The sequence below is a fragment of the Hippocampus comes genome, unplaced genomic scaffold (assembly GCF_001891065.2).
Source record: "Hippocampus comes isolate QL1 unplaced genomic scaffold, H_comes_QL1_v1.1 scaffold416, whole genome shotgun sequence".
Classification (NCBI taxonomy): Eukaryota; Metazoa; Chordata; class Actinopteri; order Syngnathiformes; family Syngnathidae; genus Hippocampus; species Hippocampus comes.
In genome coordinates this window covers 395,328-411,734 of record NW_017805837.1, presented here as the reverse complement: position 1 = coordinate 411,734, position 16,407 = coordinate 395,328, and the positions used below count along the sequence as shown (strand labels likewise).

Below are 16,407 nucleotides of genomic sequence, written 5' to 3'. Positions count from 1 at the left end.
CCCCACACACACACACACACACACACACACACACACACACACACACACACACACACACACACACACATGCACATGCACACACAAATTCGCACCCCCTTAAAATGTTTATACTTGCCTCCATTTCTTGGAGAAACTAACCCCCTAACTCCAACCCTCACCCCTGCTGGCTATGATCCACTTCTGCTCATGCACACACCATATTGAGAGACAAAAACTCAAGTTCTCTCACCTGGCTGCTCTGTGCAAGGTGGAGGAGGCTGCACTATTTTGAGAATGGGGACCGGGGGCTGGGCTTGGTTGGGGGTGGTGCTGGGAATTCTAGGGGGGGCTAGAGTGTAGTGGGCGGTGGCAGGACCAGGGGTACGTTGGGCCACCTGCTGCGTGGCCGTGTTTCGGACAGGGGTTGCGTTTGGGTGGGGGTGAGAGGAAGCCACACGAGGGGACGGGGCCACGGCCAGGGTGGGCACGGGGCCCCCCTCCTTGCCTGCTGCTTGACGTACGACGATCTTCACTACCCCGGGGCTGCTCACCACGCAGGAAGGTGGCACTAAGGAGAAATGATATAGAATATTTATCTGCAGCTGTTAACATATGAACAATTTAGGAAGATTATAACTTGTTTTTCATGAAAAGATATGACGTAACTCTTAGAACATTTTTTATTGTACTATTTCTTAAAAAAAAAAAAAAAAAAACAGCCCACTTTTAAACTCGTATGACATTAAAAGGGGAGGTCCATGATAAAAAATCTCCCCCTGCAAGGGTCACTGGTGCAAAAAGTTTGAGGACCCCTGCACTACACAGACGAAAAGAGACACCTTGAGAAGAAGCACTGGGGGTAAGTCGGTGGGCAGTGGGTGCAGGGCTCTGGACGGTCACCTGGGCGGCCTGGCTGATGAGATGATGGTGCCCCCCACTGGACAAAAGGTGCATCACATTGCCTGCAGGACACAAAGTTGGCCATTTCAGATTAGATTCTCAATTTGCAGATTAAGAACCAAAAGCGAGTTGCAGACAACTGTGAGAAAAAACTGACAGGGCATCCTCAATTTCTAATTGTACAGACATAAGATATAAAGAGGCAAGAACGAGCTTGCGTTCTGGCCTCAGAATAGGCGGTCGTGTGTTCGCGCCAAAGCACTCTACATTACTGCCATAGTTATTTTTTTTAATTGAATCAGTTAATATTTATGACCTTGATGTGTTTTTCTTACAAAAATTTACGGTAATTATGACTTTACAACTGCTAAAGATAAAAACACCAATTTAAAAAAAGCAACATACCTTGTATGGGACGTGGGGGAGGTGCCTGGTGTATGGGCGCTCCTGAGAGGGTCAGTTTGTTGCCCTGCAGCTGGAAGGTGACCGGTTTACTGCCCTGACACGACGACACCGGACGTCCCGCCAAGGAGGCGAGCTGCGCTATGCTCACCACCTCACCAGCTAGGCACAGACACAAGAAAATGACGACTGGTCAGAATTTTCTAAACATTTTACTGTACTGTGTATTTTCGTGGGATAATACTGAAGAAATAGGACTGACATTAACGGTTTGATTAAACATTTTGTTGTTTAAATATACATAGGTAATTCTCTTCCTTTATGCATCAGTTTTACAGTAATTTTCAGATGGGAGCGAGGAATAAACAGCTTGAAACAAGTGCACTCGTCCTTTGAGCTTTTCATAATGGCAAAATGAGCATGAGTAAAAGTGAAAGACTTACAAGGCAGCCTGGCTTGCATGTCTGGACTGAGGAGAACCCTTTGCGGCATGATGCTGCCGGGGTTGGGACTCGGGAGTCCGGGAATGCCAGTGGTGCACGGAGCAGGGGGAGGGCGCACCGTCAGCACCTGCTTGGGAATGCTGGATCTCACAGCCGTTTGAGCACCAGGAGGCAGAGGGGTGCGGGGAGGGGGCGTGGCAGTCACCGAACATATCACTGTAATGGGGGAAAAAAATGTGGATGCCATTTTTGTAGAACTTCTGTGTGAATGGTGAAAAGTTGACTTTCAAGTTTAATTTGTTCAGTGATTTACTTTTGAAAACTTTTTGGGTGGAAAATGTCAAACTTTGGAATGTGAAAAATAGCTCCCATGGTGGAATTGGAACATTTTGAAATTGAAATGGTTTGATTGTTTTGAGAAATGTGGAGGTTTGTAGGGACAAAAGGTGGGAAGAACAATGTGCTGTATGTACAAATAGCTGGCAAGAGATGCGATGTCATCACATGCATAACATCTACCTTGTTGAACAGCAGGAGCAGGTGGGGGCGCAGGTGGGGGCACAGGCAGGGGTGCAGGCATGGGTGCAGGTGTAGGTGTAGGCAAAGATGCAGGCGCCGCTGTGGCCTCTGGGCTCGGAGGTTTGGAGGTCTGAGCTGCAGGCGGCACCGAGCACGTGGGTTTGTTCATTGGCGCCACAGAGCTGCTGTCGCCTTTGGGAGGCGGGAGGAGCGTCCTGAAATATCAGACACTAAAATTGTAAGGAGCAGCATCGCTCAAAACGTTTTCAATTCAGGTTTTTCCCTGGCTCAAATTGATTATTTTGTCAATTTCTATGTGAGACCTTACAAATGAGCACATCTCATTGATAATATAAATAGAAACATGACTATGTACCTGTTGACCTTCATGCGGATCGTTCGGGGTCTAGGCAGGGGTTCGGGAGACTCAATGATCTCCTGAATGAGCTGGCGACTGACTTTGTGGTTTGGTATGAAGACATCCGCCTGATAACGAGTCACGCGGCCCTCCAAACCAATGAGGTTGAACATAGAAAGGTCACAGCGCTGCATGCGGATGAGAGAGAGGAAAAAAACTCAGCAACACAGCTGTAAAAATGTGTCACGATTGCTATGATGCCAACCTTCAGAGGAGACACCTCCAGGGCGTCCAGCACCAGGGAGGCGGTACAGAAAACTATAGGCTTGGTGATGAAAGGCGACTGGATGGGTCGAGGGTCGAACAGGTTGGGGTGGTTGCACACTTTCCGAAGCTGCATTAGAATGTTGATGACGGACATGAAGTGCCCGCTAGCAAGGGTCTCCTTGGTCCTGGGAACGAAGAGACGTTTGGAGGTGAGACGACGCAGAGACCGAAAGGTCGTAAAATGTACTTTACTCACGAGGCCTGTGCCATGAAGTCATCGTAGAGAAAACGCTGCCTCTTGGAGAGGCGACAGCGCACTACGTGCTCATACTTTTTTGGCATCTGCTTCTCCACATCGGCCTTGATCCTCCTGAGCAGGAAGGGCCTGAGAACCTTGTGGAGCCTTTTAACCAGGCCGTCGTTGTACTCCTGGCTGCCCTCGATCATGCCAGTCAACGGGTTGGAGAACCACTCCTTGAACTCGCGGTGCGACTGGAAGACGTGCGGCATCAGGAAGTGCATCAGAGACCACAGCTCCATCAGGCTGTTCTGCAGTGGAGTCCCTGTCAGCAGCAGGCGTCTGTGGCTGAAATTCAGAGGACAAAGCCAACATTTAGCATGACTGATTCGATTGTTCAGAAGAAACTGGAGGGTCATAAAATCATCACTGTGAAAATTAAGAAAATAAGTGCAGCGTAAAATACCTCTTGAATAAATATACAACAATTTATGACTGGCTTATAAATATGGTGGAAAAAAAAACATAAGCAGAAAAAAAACAAGCACTTCTACGTAAAATGTCAAACAGGTTATTCCCTACCTTGCCTCCAACTTCAGACACAATAATCAGTTTTATAAGTTGGGCTCTCAATTTGAGCCAGTGTGCCCCCCCTTGTCTCAACCCACCGTGAAATGGGAAGACACTACACGACGAATGCACAATTGGACTTTTAAGTTCTGAGATCTTGAGTCCTTATGCTTATTCAGACGGCTGTAGAGACCTGTTGAAGTTTAGCAGGCTCTGCCAGCGTTGGGACTTGAAATTTTTGATGTTCTGCGCCTCGTCGAGAATCAGGTAGCGCCATGACTTGCGTCGGAAAGCCTGGTGATCCTGCAGCACCAGCTTGTACGACGTGATGCAAACGTGGAAAGCGTTGGGCTTGGTCCAACCCTGTTGAGGAGAACAAAAGCGGTTCGTACAGTGGGTCTCAAATTCGGGACCGTGAGTCGTGGCGTCCACAAAATCATTTGCAATATAATTTAAAGAAGTCAGATAGGGACTGGCACACCAATAACATACAAACAGACTACTCCTCCCTACCTTCGCAGTAATTAAAAGCTCGGTGAAGAGATTCGTCATTCTATATGTGAACTAAGATGATGCAAATGTTATTACCTGTCTCTTAAGCTTTCTCTCCTTTTGGCTTCCAAAATAGGTGAGGATTTTAAAGCCGGGACACCAGCGCTTCAGCTCCATCTCCCAGTTTAACATGACACTGGTGGGGACGATGATGAGGTGAGGGCCCCAGTTACCTGCACGCAAGACATGAACCATCAGAAAATCTTCCGAACACACGTGTGCTCATCAATCCCCCCCCCCCCCCCCCCAAAAAACAAACAAACAAAAAAAAAAGGTGTGAGAGAACACATCAGCACTACTTTTTTCGCAAGCGAGGTGAGCCAGGAGTGCGATGGTCTGGATGGTCTTGCCCAGACCCATCTCGTCAGCCAGGATTCCGTTGAGCTTCTTCTCAAACATGGTGACTAACCAGTCTAGTCCAATGTGCTGGTACTCTCGTAGCGTGCCATGAAGGAGAAAGGGGATGGGCGTCTTCACCTTGACGACACAAGAAGGGCGATTTCAATGATTATTTTTTAACTTTCTGCACACTCACCGTGTACAGCACAGGTCAACAACTCTGGTCCTCACACCAGGACTAGTGTTGTTGGGAAAAAAAAACCTTGTGATACGGTATTTGTGATATGGCTGGTATATCAATTATGTTGTGACACAGTTTACTGGCGACTCAAATTTTTAAATTGCAGCAAAACTAACAGTCAGCCTAATGTACTAATTCACCTTGGTGGTGGCCAACGTATAGCCTTTGGGCTGCAAACTCTCCGCAGTGGCTGCAATGTGGCTGATCTCTTTCTTGGGCCGTGAGCCTGATGAAGACGGGCTTTGGTCTCCCTCCTTGAGCAAGACCTCCATCCCTTCATCTGCACCGTCGTCCTCTTCCTCGCTCTCATCTTTCTCACTGTTCTCCTCCTCCTCTTCACTTTCCCCTGGAGAGTCTGACAAGACACTCATTTATCATCAACGCGGCACAATGCTGTTGGTTGATTCTTGCGAAGAATCTTGTCAATTACCTGAGGGGGAAGTGTTGCTTTCTACATCACTCTCATCTTCACTGTCATCCTCTTCATCGCCGGACGCCTCCCATTCCGAGCTTACCTTGGAGCCGGAGGCAGAGGGCTCCTCTACATCAGAGGCGTACGCTCCTCTGTACTTCTCCAGGAGCTCCTCCATGCTCATGTCTCCTGTAGGTGCAAAAGGGGACGGCAGCCATGAAAAAGCAGACACTGGATGGCTAAATCAGTGGTTCTCAAACTGGAATCCCTGACCCCCAGGGTTCCACGAGCCATCACTTAGGGGCCCACAATAAATTAAATGACGAGTTTGTATCTACAAATTGGGACCAATAAAATAAAGATACTAATTAAACGCACCTTCTTTGGCCAAGTCATCCAGTTCTTCTGCATGATCCACATCTCCTTCCACCTTCTCCTGGGCAGCTATGGTGTCCTCTTCATCTTCAGCTGGTAACCATACAAAAAAGAACAATTTTAGTAACAGTCCATAAAGGTCAAACGTTACCATGTAAAACCGCTACAGAAGACTGATTTTTTTTCCCCTCTTAACTTGTCAAACTTTCCTCAATGTAGGACAGATAAAGAATGAGGTCAAAACTGAAAGTCATCTCACCATCCTCTTCATTGGCAGCAAACTCTCCATCTTCCTCCCCTTGTTCTGCCGATGAGGACGATTCATTGGAGCATTCTTCATCAGAGACCAAGTCCTGTGCATCCACATCATTTAGTGTTTTAGGACTAACTACACCACGAAGCCAATGTGATTTATTAATCCAAAGAAAGGTTGGCCTAAGGGCAGCCCATAGGCCATAAATGGCAATATTCCGTTATTTAATCCGTCCTAACTACATGATCAAGAAAAACTGCAAAGGTTTGCCTACTCCTGCACTGAAACGTCACAAAGACAGATTAACTCATTTTTGGGGTGGGGCGTTGACGAGTGTTACACCTGCGCCTGCTGCAGCGTGCTGAGCAGTTGGTCCAGAGGCAGCATGCTCTCCTCCTTCAGCAGCTCAATCTCCCGACGGTGGCTCTCAGCGTCGTTACCGTCCTGCTGCTCCTCCACCTCGATGGTCTCCTCATCGTCTTCCTCCTCACAAGGAGGCTCAAAGTCTCGGTCTGCATGAGGGGACACAACTTTTATTTTTGTTACAACAATGTTCCCTGGCTTTATCACGGTTCATCATCCAGACCCTGGCAAAAGAAGGACTTTTAAACAATTGCTTTTATGGATACTTAGAATAAATAGGAAAGTGCAAGTTTGTACGCCTTCAGTGTAGCATTATGTTGTGGCATGACTTGTGAGTAACAGAATGACAACATGCACAAAGGAATACTTTAAAATGTGTGGTTAAATAATTTCAAGTGAATGTTAATAAGTTTATATGTGTTTCAAGAATGTGGGAGATGTAAAGACTAAGAAAAAAAATTGGGAGTCTGGAACATATCTCAGTGATGAATGGGATTTCACTGTATTCAGAAATATTTTGAGGCCGCATTGAATGAAATTAGTGGAACTTAACCAGGTCAGACATTCAAGGTCAGTCTGAGCTCATGTAGTTGTCGTCAATCATGTGCGAGTCACGTGGGGCTGCCCTGGTGGCGCAGGAATGATGCGTGAGTAATAGCGCAGCGGCAGAGCACAGTGAAACAGGTTAGACGGGTCGTGATGGCCGAGGCCTTGTTCCTAGGCCTGTCGTGCCACTTTTGTCTGTGCGTTTAAAATGCATTACAAGAGCTCAGACGAGGGCGATGTGATAAACGGTACAGTTTACCCAACAGCCATCACAACTCTTACTCAAAGTATCCGAGATGTGCAGCTATGACAACGTCTCTGTGGGAGATCAGCTTCACAACGACAACAAAGACGTTTGAAGATTTTTACATAGTTTATAAGAGAGTCTCAAAATTTTGTCCGAGAAATTCAATTTCTAATTTCAATATATTTTGTCTCTTCCGCTTAGAAAGAGTAATTGACGTGAACAATTTCCAAAGAAACAGATTTATTAGCTCTCACCATCTTCATCCGCGGTGGTGGGCACAAACGTCTTGGAAGGTGATGGGATTGGTTCGGGCCGGCTGGCAGGCGCCAGAGACTTGCTGAGGAGGTCCGAGTATTTCTCCGTCTGTCCGACGATGAAGTCCAGCTGGAGGTCCAAAGCCTTCTTCCTCTTTTCCTCCAGTCGAGACTGCTGCTTATACTGCACCACCTGTATGGGACAAACAAGATGCAAATGCTCTTCACCCTTTTGATATTTTTGCACATCTTTTTTCTTCCATTTTTTAAATGTTTAAATCTTGTGAGAATACATTTCTAGGGAAACGTTGCATTTTTAAAAGCCACACTCTGCTGACAAAAAAAAAAAACGTACACAAAACATTTGTTAAATCATCATACATCAACATCTTTTCCTGGTTCCACAAGCAGTCCCGTCCAGATGAAGGCTGGCAAGGCTACAAATCTGAAACAAACTGCACATCTTGGTGTGGAAAAAAAACATTTTTGGAAGGGCATCTCTTACCTTCTCCACGCTGCTCCAAAAAGCACGAACTTCCTTGGCGATAGAGGACGCGACCCTCCTGATTTTTGCCTGCTCATCTCTCTTGGCCTTTTCCTCTTTTTGCCTCACTTCCTCGTGGTGTCGCATCACCATTCGCACCACCTTCCTGGCCACGCCCCTCTTCCAGCGTCTCTCCTGGGCAAAGTCAGCAGATAGCCACTGCATTTCCTCGCACAGGTAGTCCCAGTGCACTTTGAGCCGCGGCGGCTCAGTCAGGCGGTTGAGGCGCTTAGTGGACCAAAAACCCTCTCGCTTCAGCGCCTGGCTTCGGTGCTCTATGTCGGCCTCCTGCGGGACAACATCAAACTGAAAATTATCTTTTAAGTTTTGATTTAACTATTGTATAGAGTTGAATTGAACCTAACAAAGCGGCAAAAGAGCATACGGTAAATTGGTTTGGTCCACTCACGTGTTTGGCCAACTCAGCCATATCGGAGCGCCGCTCTCCACGGGGCCGCTGTGGGGTGGAATGATCGGGCGGAGACAACAAGGAAGTGTAGCCCCCGAATGAGGTGGGAGACACAAACTTGCCATGAGGTCCTCGCAGAGGCGACGACTTGTCACGGCGGGAGCCGACCCAGTCGCTGCCGGGTGAAGGTTCGAGGAAGGAGGACGAAGAGGTGGAGGGTGAGGACCCATCGCCTAGCCACTGCCAACACACAAAGGATGGATGAATGACAAGTTTGAAAAACATGTCTTCTCACTATTCCTTTGTGTATCTATTTTGTACTGTAATCTCCATTATCATGAAAGAAATGAATGCTAAAGACGTGCGTAGAGCAATCCAGCATCCTGCATGTGTGATGAGCTGCAGTGAAACATTCTTTAACCAGGGATTCACTCAAATAATTACACATGCATAAATAACACTGTTTCAAGATGATTCCGACTCTTCCTAAGGTAACACAATGTGTTTTACCTTATGTGAAGAATTTGGAGCGGTCATGTCTCCGTCCGGTCTCTCTGTGTCGTCGTCGCTGCCATCTTCTTCACTGCTGACTTGTCCGGAAGCGGCATCCAAGGCCTCCGCGTCCCCCGTAGGTTCATCATCATCATCGTCATCGTCATCCTCTTCGTCGTCCTCCTCCTCCTCCTCCTCGTCCTCCTCAAAGAGGGAGTCGTGCTCTGTCAGGTCCTTGGCGCTAGATGAGGAGGGCGTGACGGCACTTTCCTCACTAAAAGCGCAAGTCGTCGGGCTTGAAGTTCTGACATTTAGGGCCTCTGATTGGCTACACCGTGAACCCGCTGTGAACCGCTTGGCAACTGGCTTCGCCACGTGTGTTCCACCACTCTCAGATGGCATTGAAGAACCAACAACGACGGATTCGGGGGACACCGCGGTGCCCTGATTGTCTTCCGGTTTCGAGTCTACTGCCTTCTTGAAGAATGTAGTTGCCTGCTTCAGGAGAGATGCTGCTCCTGGTTGGATGAGCAACAGCTTTGGATTAATACTTCCTGCAGGGTGAGCAATAATAGCGCCCGGTTGGGCACCTGTGGAAACAGCGGCAGGCTGGGACGAACCCTCACATGGAGGTTCTTTCGTTCCTGCAGAAGAGGGAATGCCAGCCTCAAGTGTGGCATTGGAAACTTCCGCCCGCTCACTTTGAGCAGCATCTACCGGCAATACGAGCGAGGGAAAAGCAGCATGTCCATCCACTTCCTGTCTGTCCTTGCTCACCTGCTGACAAGGTGTCAAGACTTGCGTCTGAGTCTGCTCCATGGGGAACGAGTCCACTTCAAGCAAACACACCTGGTTGGAGCTGGTGTCGAGAAGCAGGTGTTGTCCCACTGCAGCTACAGAAATACCGTGGACATTGTTGGTGGAGCAAACTTGTGCTTGGTCTCCGTCGTGTTCCTGCTGGGATATAATGACTGTGTCACTGTCCGTAATAGTGTGGATTGAAGGTTCTAGGTGGGATTCCAGGTCCTCGGAGGGGTCCAACAAAGCATTGAACAGGTTGACCTCATATCCCGGAGAGTGAGGTATCTGCACACTGGTACTGACGCACACCGTCTCCTCAGCCACTTCCTCCACCAGGCCGCAGAACTGGTACACTTCCACGTTTTGCGCGTCTATACCTATGTCGCCCTGCACGCTCTCCTGGTACAGCTTGGCCTCAGCCGGCGTGTGCTCGGTGACAATGGCTGCTTCGCACACGCTGCCGTCGGCGCGTTGCAGGAGGTAACTCTGCTTCAGGTGCACGTTGGACCAGCCGCCCCCGAGGTGTGCCGCCTCGCTGACCACCACGATTTGCTGCGAGTCAGCAGAATGCACCAGTTCGGTAATCATGGGCGGTTCCGTTAAGGTTTGAGACGGTTCTGCCTCTGCCTGCAAAGATACAAGCAGGCCCGAGTCGAGCACCGAGCGGACAGCGGAGGACTTGGGGGAACAGTCACTCGGTTCATCAGTCACGCAGCCCGTCTGAGCGTTTGCTGTGCTGTTGAACAACGCTGGCGTATGTGAAGAACCTGAACCAAGTTCTCCTGTGTTTGGAGTCTCAAGTGTTTCAGCCGAGGGAGGGGTTGCATTGTTTGACGCATCCTCCATCTCATTAACGTGGACAACATCCTGCTGGACCTCTTTGAGGACCCGTGGCAGGTTAACTTGCTCACCAGAGTTCGAAGCAACAGGCGAAGGCGACGTCGATTCCTGACATGCTTTCGCTTGATCTGACTGTTCAGTAGGTCTGTTCTCCATGGTGCTTGAGAGGGATGAGGCCGTGATGCAGACCTGAGCTTGTGCGGCAACAGTTCCACTCGCGTGTTTTCCGTCAAATTCCAAGTTTGTTTTAGTCTCCGAGTTACACTCCAAATTTTCCTGCTGACCAGTGACAAGTCCAGCGTTGGCTTGGGGAGACTGAAGAGGAAGCGACTTGTTATTGGAGATGTTTGTCTCTTTAGTAACAGTATGCAAGCCAGTTTGCAACCCTCGAAACCCGCTGGTGATTTGCGGATGTGAGGCAAGGGGGGCACATGGTTTGAAGTCCTCAGTGTTGGACGAGTTGATGCCATCGACTTGGGCGACGGGCTCGCCACGTGAGATGCAGACGTTAGCAGCACCGGCAACGGTGAGCGGAGAAGCGGTCTCCATGACCGGGAATGGCGATTGGACGCTCTCTGGCAAAGGAGGAAGCGGGCGGGGGGCAGCGGCGGCCGGCTGCGAGACATGCCCAGGTGACTCCCCAGACACATTGTGTGCGGCCTGGGACTTGCCACCCAGCACATCCACAGCCGGAGAGGCTCGCTGCCGCACTGCCGCCTCCCCACAGCCTCCTTGCTCGCTGCTGCTGCGGCCACACGTCGAACCTGGAGATTAAAAAATATAATAATAACTATAATGATAATAATAACGTTTTTATCGTTTACATTCAAGACCCACTCACATTGATCAAAGTTTGTATGGCAATAGAGCGAATGCAAACACATTAATATAATGAAATAAACAATAGAAGTTTGTATTTTAAGGCAGACTGTTTTCATATTACATTACGATATGTAGATAATATTTGAACTTGGTACACAAACTTTTCACAACATTTTCAACTTATCTGTAACAGCTGAATATATAACAACTGCAAAGGTCACGACGAATCCTGAACACTTGGTATCACTGACGTCTGCAGGCTCAAACCTGAAATACTCCCAAATGACTGCCATGCTGTTTTTCTTGGAAATGAAATCCCCAACTTGACTTTTGTTTCCACTAAAGCCAAAACATGTTAATACTACAAAAGCATGAGGAGCAGGTTAAAACTTGGAGGTTAGTAAGTCCTCTCCGTTCCTCTTGCTCTTAATTACATTACACCTCGTCCAGTCGTCCTCAGTGCTACCTGGCATATTGCGACACACCTTGTTATTACACCTAAGATGTGTCAATGAAATTCAGACTTGCCTGTGTGTGTGTGTGTGTGTGTGTGTGCATGTGTGTGGGCGATGTGTGTGTGTGTGTGTGTGTGTGTGTGTGTGTGTGTGTGTGTATATATGTGTGTATAAATCTATATGGTGAGGACACAAATGAGAAACGTAGTAACGAGGGAACACTGAACAACATTCAATCACATTTATGTACAATACGATTTGACTGCAGGCAACTCCTCACCTGTCTGTGGAATGAGACTCGGATCCTCAGTGCTTTCTACTTCCAGGATGATGAAATTAGGGTCCCCTCCACATGTTCTTGGGAAGCAAACACAGAGACAGGGAACTTTATTCGTCCGGGATATTGGCCCCAAGCCTGTTGTACAGCGACATGAACATGATGTGAGAAGTTACAGAGGACAGCTTGGTAAAGTGTCATCCATCTCATCACAAAAGTCACGAGGTGCGAGATGAGTGACTAGCAGGCTAATTCGCCGCCGCTACTGCCCCAGTGTGCTGAGCTTGTGTGTATGGAGTGTGCATCCTGCAGTAGCAGTAAAAAAAAAAAAAAAGAGTGAACTTGTGTTTGCTGCATTCGCCCACAGGAAGAAGTCTGCAGCACGCGCCCTCATGCCACTAGCCGGCGAATGAGTGTTAGCCTCCGCTCATTCATTTCAGTCCCTTTTAAAAGATTCATCGACCACAAGTAGGATCTTTAATTACAAAGACATCTTCAATGGAATCTGCGTTTAGCCAATTCACATATATGCTCGGTGGCTACACGAGCACTGGCGGCTTACATAAAATGCATAGACACGTAGCGACTGTGGATAAAAACAACACAGTCAAAGAAAACACCGTTTCCCCGTCATAAAAGATGACTTAAATTTTGTGTTTTCGCAACGCCGGTTTGGCTAACGCGGTTAGCTGATGAGCTAGCTAGCGTCGTACAACAACAATACTAGGGTGGCACTAGGCAGCTAACTAGCAAGCTACCAGGAGTTAGTCGGTTGCGTTCGTGGGACGCGCAGGCGCCGCATTCCCACCCGCAGTTATGTAATGTTTTCCATTATTGCGTTTAAACGTGACAAGTTGCTTTGAAATGGGCCACCGCGACTGAAAATGGGCCATTAAAAGCCGCTTGTGCATGTACTACAAATAGGGGACAATCATTCGTGACGTCAGTACGCGAGGGGGGGTGTTTTAGAGAAAACCAAACCCGGTCATTTTTTCTTTTTATCACACGGGCCATTTACTTGTCCTTATAGTAAACGTGAAAATTAAAATAGTGTTTCAATTTAGTATACATTAAACAATTTTGTACGGGGCGGTTCGGGGGGGCTCGCTCTGGTCGACTGTTGGCTCTTTAGCAGCGACCACAATGATAGAACACTCAAACACTCGTTTAGTCCGATAATCAAATTTTGATTCCATTTCACATTTAAACCACGACCTAGCAGTTTAGTGTCTGGTCGTAGTTGTTTTTACATTCCGACAACCATTTACGGGTGCACAACGAAACAATGTGCAGTGTGATAATGCGGTGTCGTCAGTCAGAGCTCCCCCTGAGTCTCTCATGACTTCCTCTTTGGCCCCCTCCCTTCAAAGGCCGCCATCTTAAGTTCCCACCTACCTGAATTTTCCGAGCAGTTTTCTTTTACTAAATTCTCGCTGAAGGAGTCGTCATCCGTGTAAAATCGCACTCAATCCGTAATGCCGGCGGTCCAAACTGCCTCCCGGTACCCAACGAGGTAGCAGTCGACCTCGATGAAGAAGTTAAAATACGGACGGGGAGAGAGTGTCTTTCGGCTCAGAATGTAGCGGTCGCGGGGAGGAGACTTAGCGCAGCGAAATGGTGGAGCGGCGCTGCTCCTCGCAAAGTACACAACAGACGCAACTCTCGCGATACCGTAACCGGCGCGACCTTTGAAATGTCGACGACTTTGCAGTTCAATTACCGCTTTCAAATCTGAACTCGGCCACGACTTGCACGTATTTATCTAATGTTTAAGGTACACGCAGTATTTTAAAGAACAATTGTGTTTATATTGAATTCTATTGAGGGAGAAAATCATCTACGTTCCGGCCTAAAGTTGCTAAGGAAAATTTACATTCAAAAGATATAATTCTTTTAACCAAATCTCTTCACATAACTTGAACAATCGCTGTATATTTAAATATATAACATAAGAAAACCTTTATTAGTCTCGCAATGGAGAAATTCCCAATTCACAGCAGCAAAGATATGAAAGGAAGACGTAATATGCATGATACACAAGTTTTCAAGGCCTAAATGTACACGCATTTTAGTCTGCATGAAGTTTGGTATTTATTCTTTTCGTTTGACTAATAAAGGACTATTAAAGCCGACTAATTATGAGACCAGAACAAAAGACCCACACGAGAGAGTAAACAACAGTTCATTTAATAATTAATCTTTGTGGTCTCTAGGGGGAGGGATTGGAAAGGTATAAAATGGTCATATTAAAATAATCGACCCAGTCTTTCCCCTCATTATGTCCACTGTGGATGTCCTTTGTATGCCTTTTGAGTTCTTCCGCAGATGTCCCACTCATCCATGTATATAACTTATTTATTTTTTGTCAGCAACACAAACCGTTTCCAAATCTTACTGTACAAGGCTCTACAACATCGACCCAAATGGATAGAACACACAAAGCAAGGGCCCAGTCAAATCTCCCTGTGAGCGTAATAAAGGCATAGATGAGATCCTTGAAGAGTCCAAAGGCTTCGTCACCAGCATTTCAACCTTAGTGTGAAGCAAGCCTTTTGCAGATGTGTAGAGTTACTACCTGGCGGAAGAGAGAGTACTGGTGCATACCTGAAACAATGACAATAACATAACAGTGAATATATTTATTATTATTGAAGATAATGTTAAGAATAATAATTACAAAGGCATTTTGTCTAGACTACAATAATCTGGTCCTGTTTGTATAGTCCAGAGGAGAGTGGGGAAACAGAGGAAGCTCTAAAACGCTGTGTAAGTGAACACAGCGTTGCACAGTTCATTTCGCCATCCATCCTCAGAGAACAAAACAAGCCCAAAAACAAACCGAAATGGGATGAATCTCATGTTCCATGAGGGTGAGACTTTGGGTTTTTTTTTTAATTTTTGGGTAAAGCAAGAAACTGAGGTACAATACTGACTCATGGATTGGTCTCATCAGTATTCTGTCTTTTCACAATGACAAACGTGCACACAAACAAAACGTGCCACTTTAAACCTTTTCATGTCTACACGCCCTCCTCCTCAGCACCACGTTTTCTGGATTTTGAGACTTGACCTTATGAGAATCTGAATTCTAGACACATTTTCAGGTGCTCTGGAAGTCACTGCTGATCCACGCAGAAAAAAGGCCTGTTTAAAAGTCAACAGAAAGTGTGCCGCCAATGACGGCCCTGCAGTCAGCAACTGCCCACAGAAAATAAAACTCGTCAGATGCACCCGATGTAGCATGGAGAGCATTTAATTGACATCCCTGATATCAAGCGTCCATGTACTTACTGGTAGACTTTGTTCTAACTAGTAAGACATCCATCGTAGGATAGTGAATAAATACTCCAACGGCTTTACGGCCAGCTGTTAGAGCATTCATTTGAGATCCTTTTCAGGTCCATGTAGCTCTCTGTCTTTTAAATAGCAGAACAGCTACAGGACAACCAAAGGTTACCAATGAGGCAAAACCATGCAGTGAACTAGCAGTGAAGCTCGAGGTGTTAACCTGGAGATTTTTTATTACATTTTTTTGTATCACGCATTTGTCAACAAATGCAGTTTTGGACCTTAAACCATATCAAATACATGCTCAAATGGCTTCATGGCAACCTGTTTGAGCATTTATTTAACAATAGTGTGTTGATATGTCTTACTAGTGTCTGCAAAGACCGTACGAGAACAGACGTGAAGCTGGATATCCAGGATAAATGCTCAAACTAAATTGCACTAGTAACCCCTCAGTAAGTCTTGCATCTTTACCAGCAGCTGGCTTCCGCTCGCTGGGACTATTTTGTGTAAGAGACTGTGTTAGCGAGCGGCACAGTGATCCTGACATTTCCCTTCATCTCCTTCAACCTGTACTATCTGGATTCTCCATCTTTGTGGGCGCCGAACAGCGTCAGCTCGCCGGGGCCCATCAGTCTGGAACCGCGGGGTGGTGTGGACGCCCGGCTGGTAATGGACGGAATGAGAGGCGGCGGCGCCCCCATTGATAGAGCCCCCACCAATCCCGCAGGCGTTTTCGCCAGGATGCCGTTGGGCACGTGGTGTGTGTTAAGTGGGCCCAGACGCGCGTACAGAGACGCGTGATGCTGGGAGGCAGCGGCGGCCCCTGGAGGCAGGTGGTGGGACAGAAGGCCAGGGTGCAGCTGCTCCAGGTGAGCAGCTGTAGCAGCATGGGAGGGGCTGGAGAGGTGGGAGCTGGGCGGGAGGTGGGGGTGCATGCCAAAGAAACGCGCCCGCTCAAAGTCTTCCCGTAGGATTTGCGCACGCTGCTCCTCATCCATCAGGCCCCCTCCCGGCGGTCCCAGCTGGTGAGGCCGGTCAAAGTGGTGGGCCATAAGGGCGAGCTCCTGGCGGACCGCCTGGGTGGAAGCAGTAGATGTGGAAGGGTGGTGAGGCGCGGTTGCTGCGGCTGCAACGGCTGCCGCCCTCTCCGCCTCGAGGAGGCGCTGGTGCTGGAGGAGCCGCGCCAGGTGGGGATCAGCACGTAGGGTGAGGTGCGGG

The 16,407-nt window shown here is 47.8% G+C and overlaps 2 protein-coding genes across 4 annotated transcripts in view; both read right to left on the bottom strand.

Annotated features, from left to right (window-relative positions):
• Positions 1 to 13,521, bottom strand: part of srcap (Snf2-related CREBBP activator protein) — a 22,531-nt gene extending 9,010 nt beyond the window's left edge. The window contains exons 1-22 of one of the 3 annotated variants that reach the window (XM_019887798.1): positions 13,294 to 13,521; positions 11,902 to 12,036; positions 8,722 to 11,108; positions 8,212 to 8,451; positions 7,764 to 8,090; positions 7,259 to 7,451; positions 6,191 to 6,360; positions 5,855 to 5,948; positions 5,599 to 5,688; positions 5,239 to 5,409; positions 4,949 to 5,163; positions 4,525 to 4,705; positions 4,265 to 4,401; positions 3,870 to 4,039; positions 3,125 to 3,454; positions 2,867 to 3,053; positions 2,620 to 2,789; positions 2,244 to 2,458; positions 1,725 to 1,940; positions 1,285 to 1,443; positions 819 to 941; positions 230 to 547 (exon numbers count right to left, since the gene is read on the bottom strand). In XM_019887798.1, coding sequence (XP_019743357.1) covers positions 230 to 547; positions 819 to 941; positions 1,285 to 1,443; positions 1,725 to 1,940; positions 2,244 to 2,458; positions 2,620 to 2,789; positions 2,867 to 3,053; positions 3,125 to 3,454; positions 3,870 to 4,039; positions 4,265 to 4,401; positions 4,525 to 4,705; positions 4,949 to 5,163; positions 5,239 to 5,409; positions 5,599 to 5,688; positions 5,855 to 5,948; positions 6,191 to 6,360; positions 7,259 to 7,451; positions 7,764 to 8,090; positions 8,212 to 8,451; positions 8,722 to 10,893 — 5,878 coding nt within the window. In that variant the 5' untranslated portion in view covers positions 10,894 to 11,108; positions 11,902 to 12,036; positions 13,294 to 13,521. The remainder of the gene's footprint in view (positions 1 to 229; positions 548 to 818; positions 942 to 1,284; positions 1,444 to 1,724; positions 1,941 to 2,243; positions 2,459 to 2,619; positions 2,790 to 2,866; positions 3,054 to 3,124; positions 3,455 to 3,869; positions 4,040 to 4,264; positions 4,402 to 4,524; positions 4,706 to 4,948; positions 5,164 to 5,238; positions 5,410 to 5,598; positions 5,689 to 5,854; positions 5,949 to 6,190; positions 6,361 to 7,258; positions 7,452 to 7,763; positions 8,091 to 8,211; positions 8,452 to 8,721; positions 11,109 to 11,901; positions 12,037 to 13,293) is intronic. The other 2 variants (XM_019887797.1, XM_019887799.1) reach the window with 2 other exon arrangements.
• A 548-nt stretch (positions 13,522 to 14,069) lies between these two features.
• fbrs (fibrosin) overlaps positions 14,070 to 16,407 on the bottom strand; it is a 14,402-nt gene continuing 12,064 nt past the window's right edge. Inside the window, exon 19 of the mRNA XM_019887796.1 lies at positions 14,070 to 16,116. Within this exon, the coding sequence (XP_019743355.1) occupies positions 15,762 to 16,116 (355 nt within the window). The 3' untranslated portion in view covers positions 14,070 to 15,761. The remainder of the gene's footprint in view (positions 16,117 to 16,407) is intronic.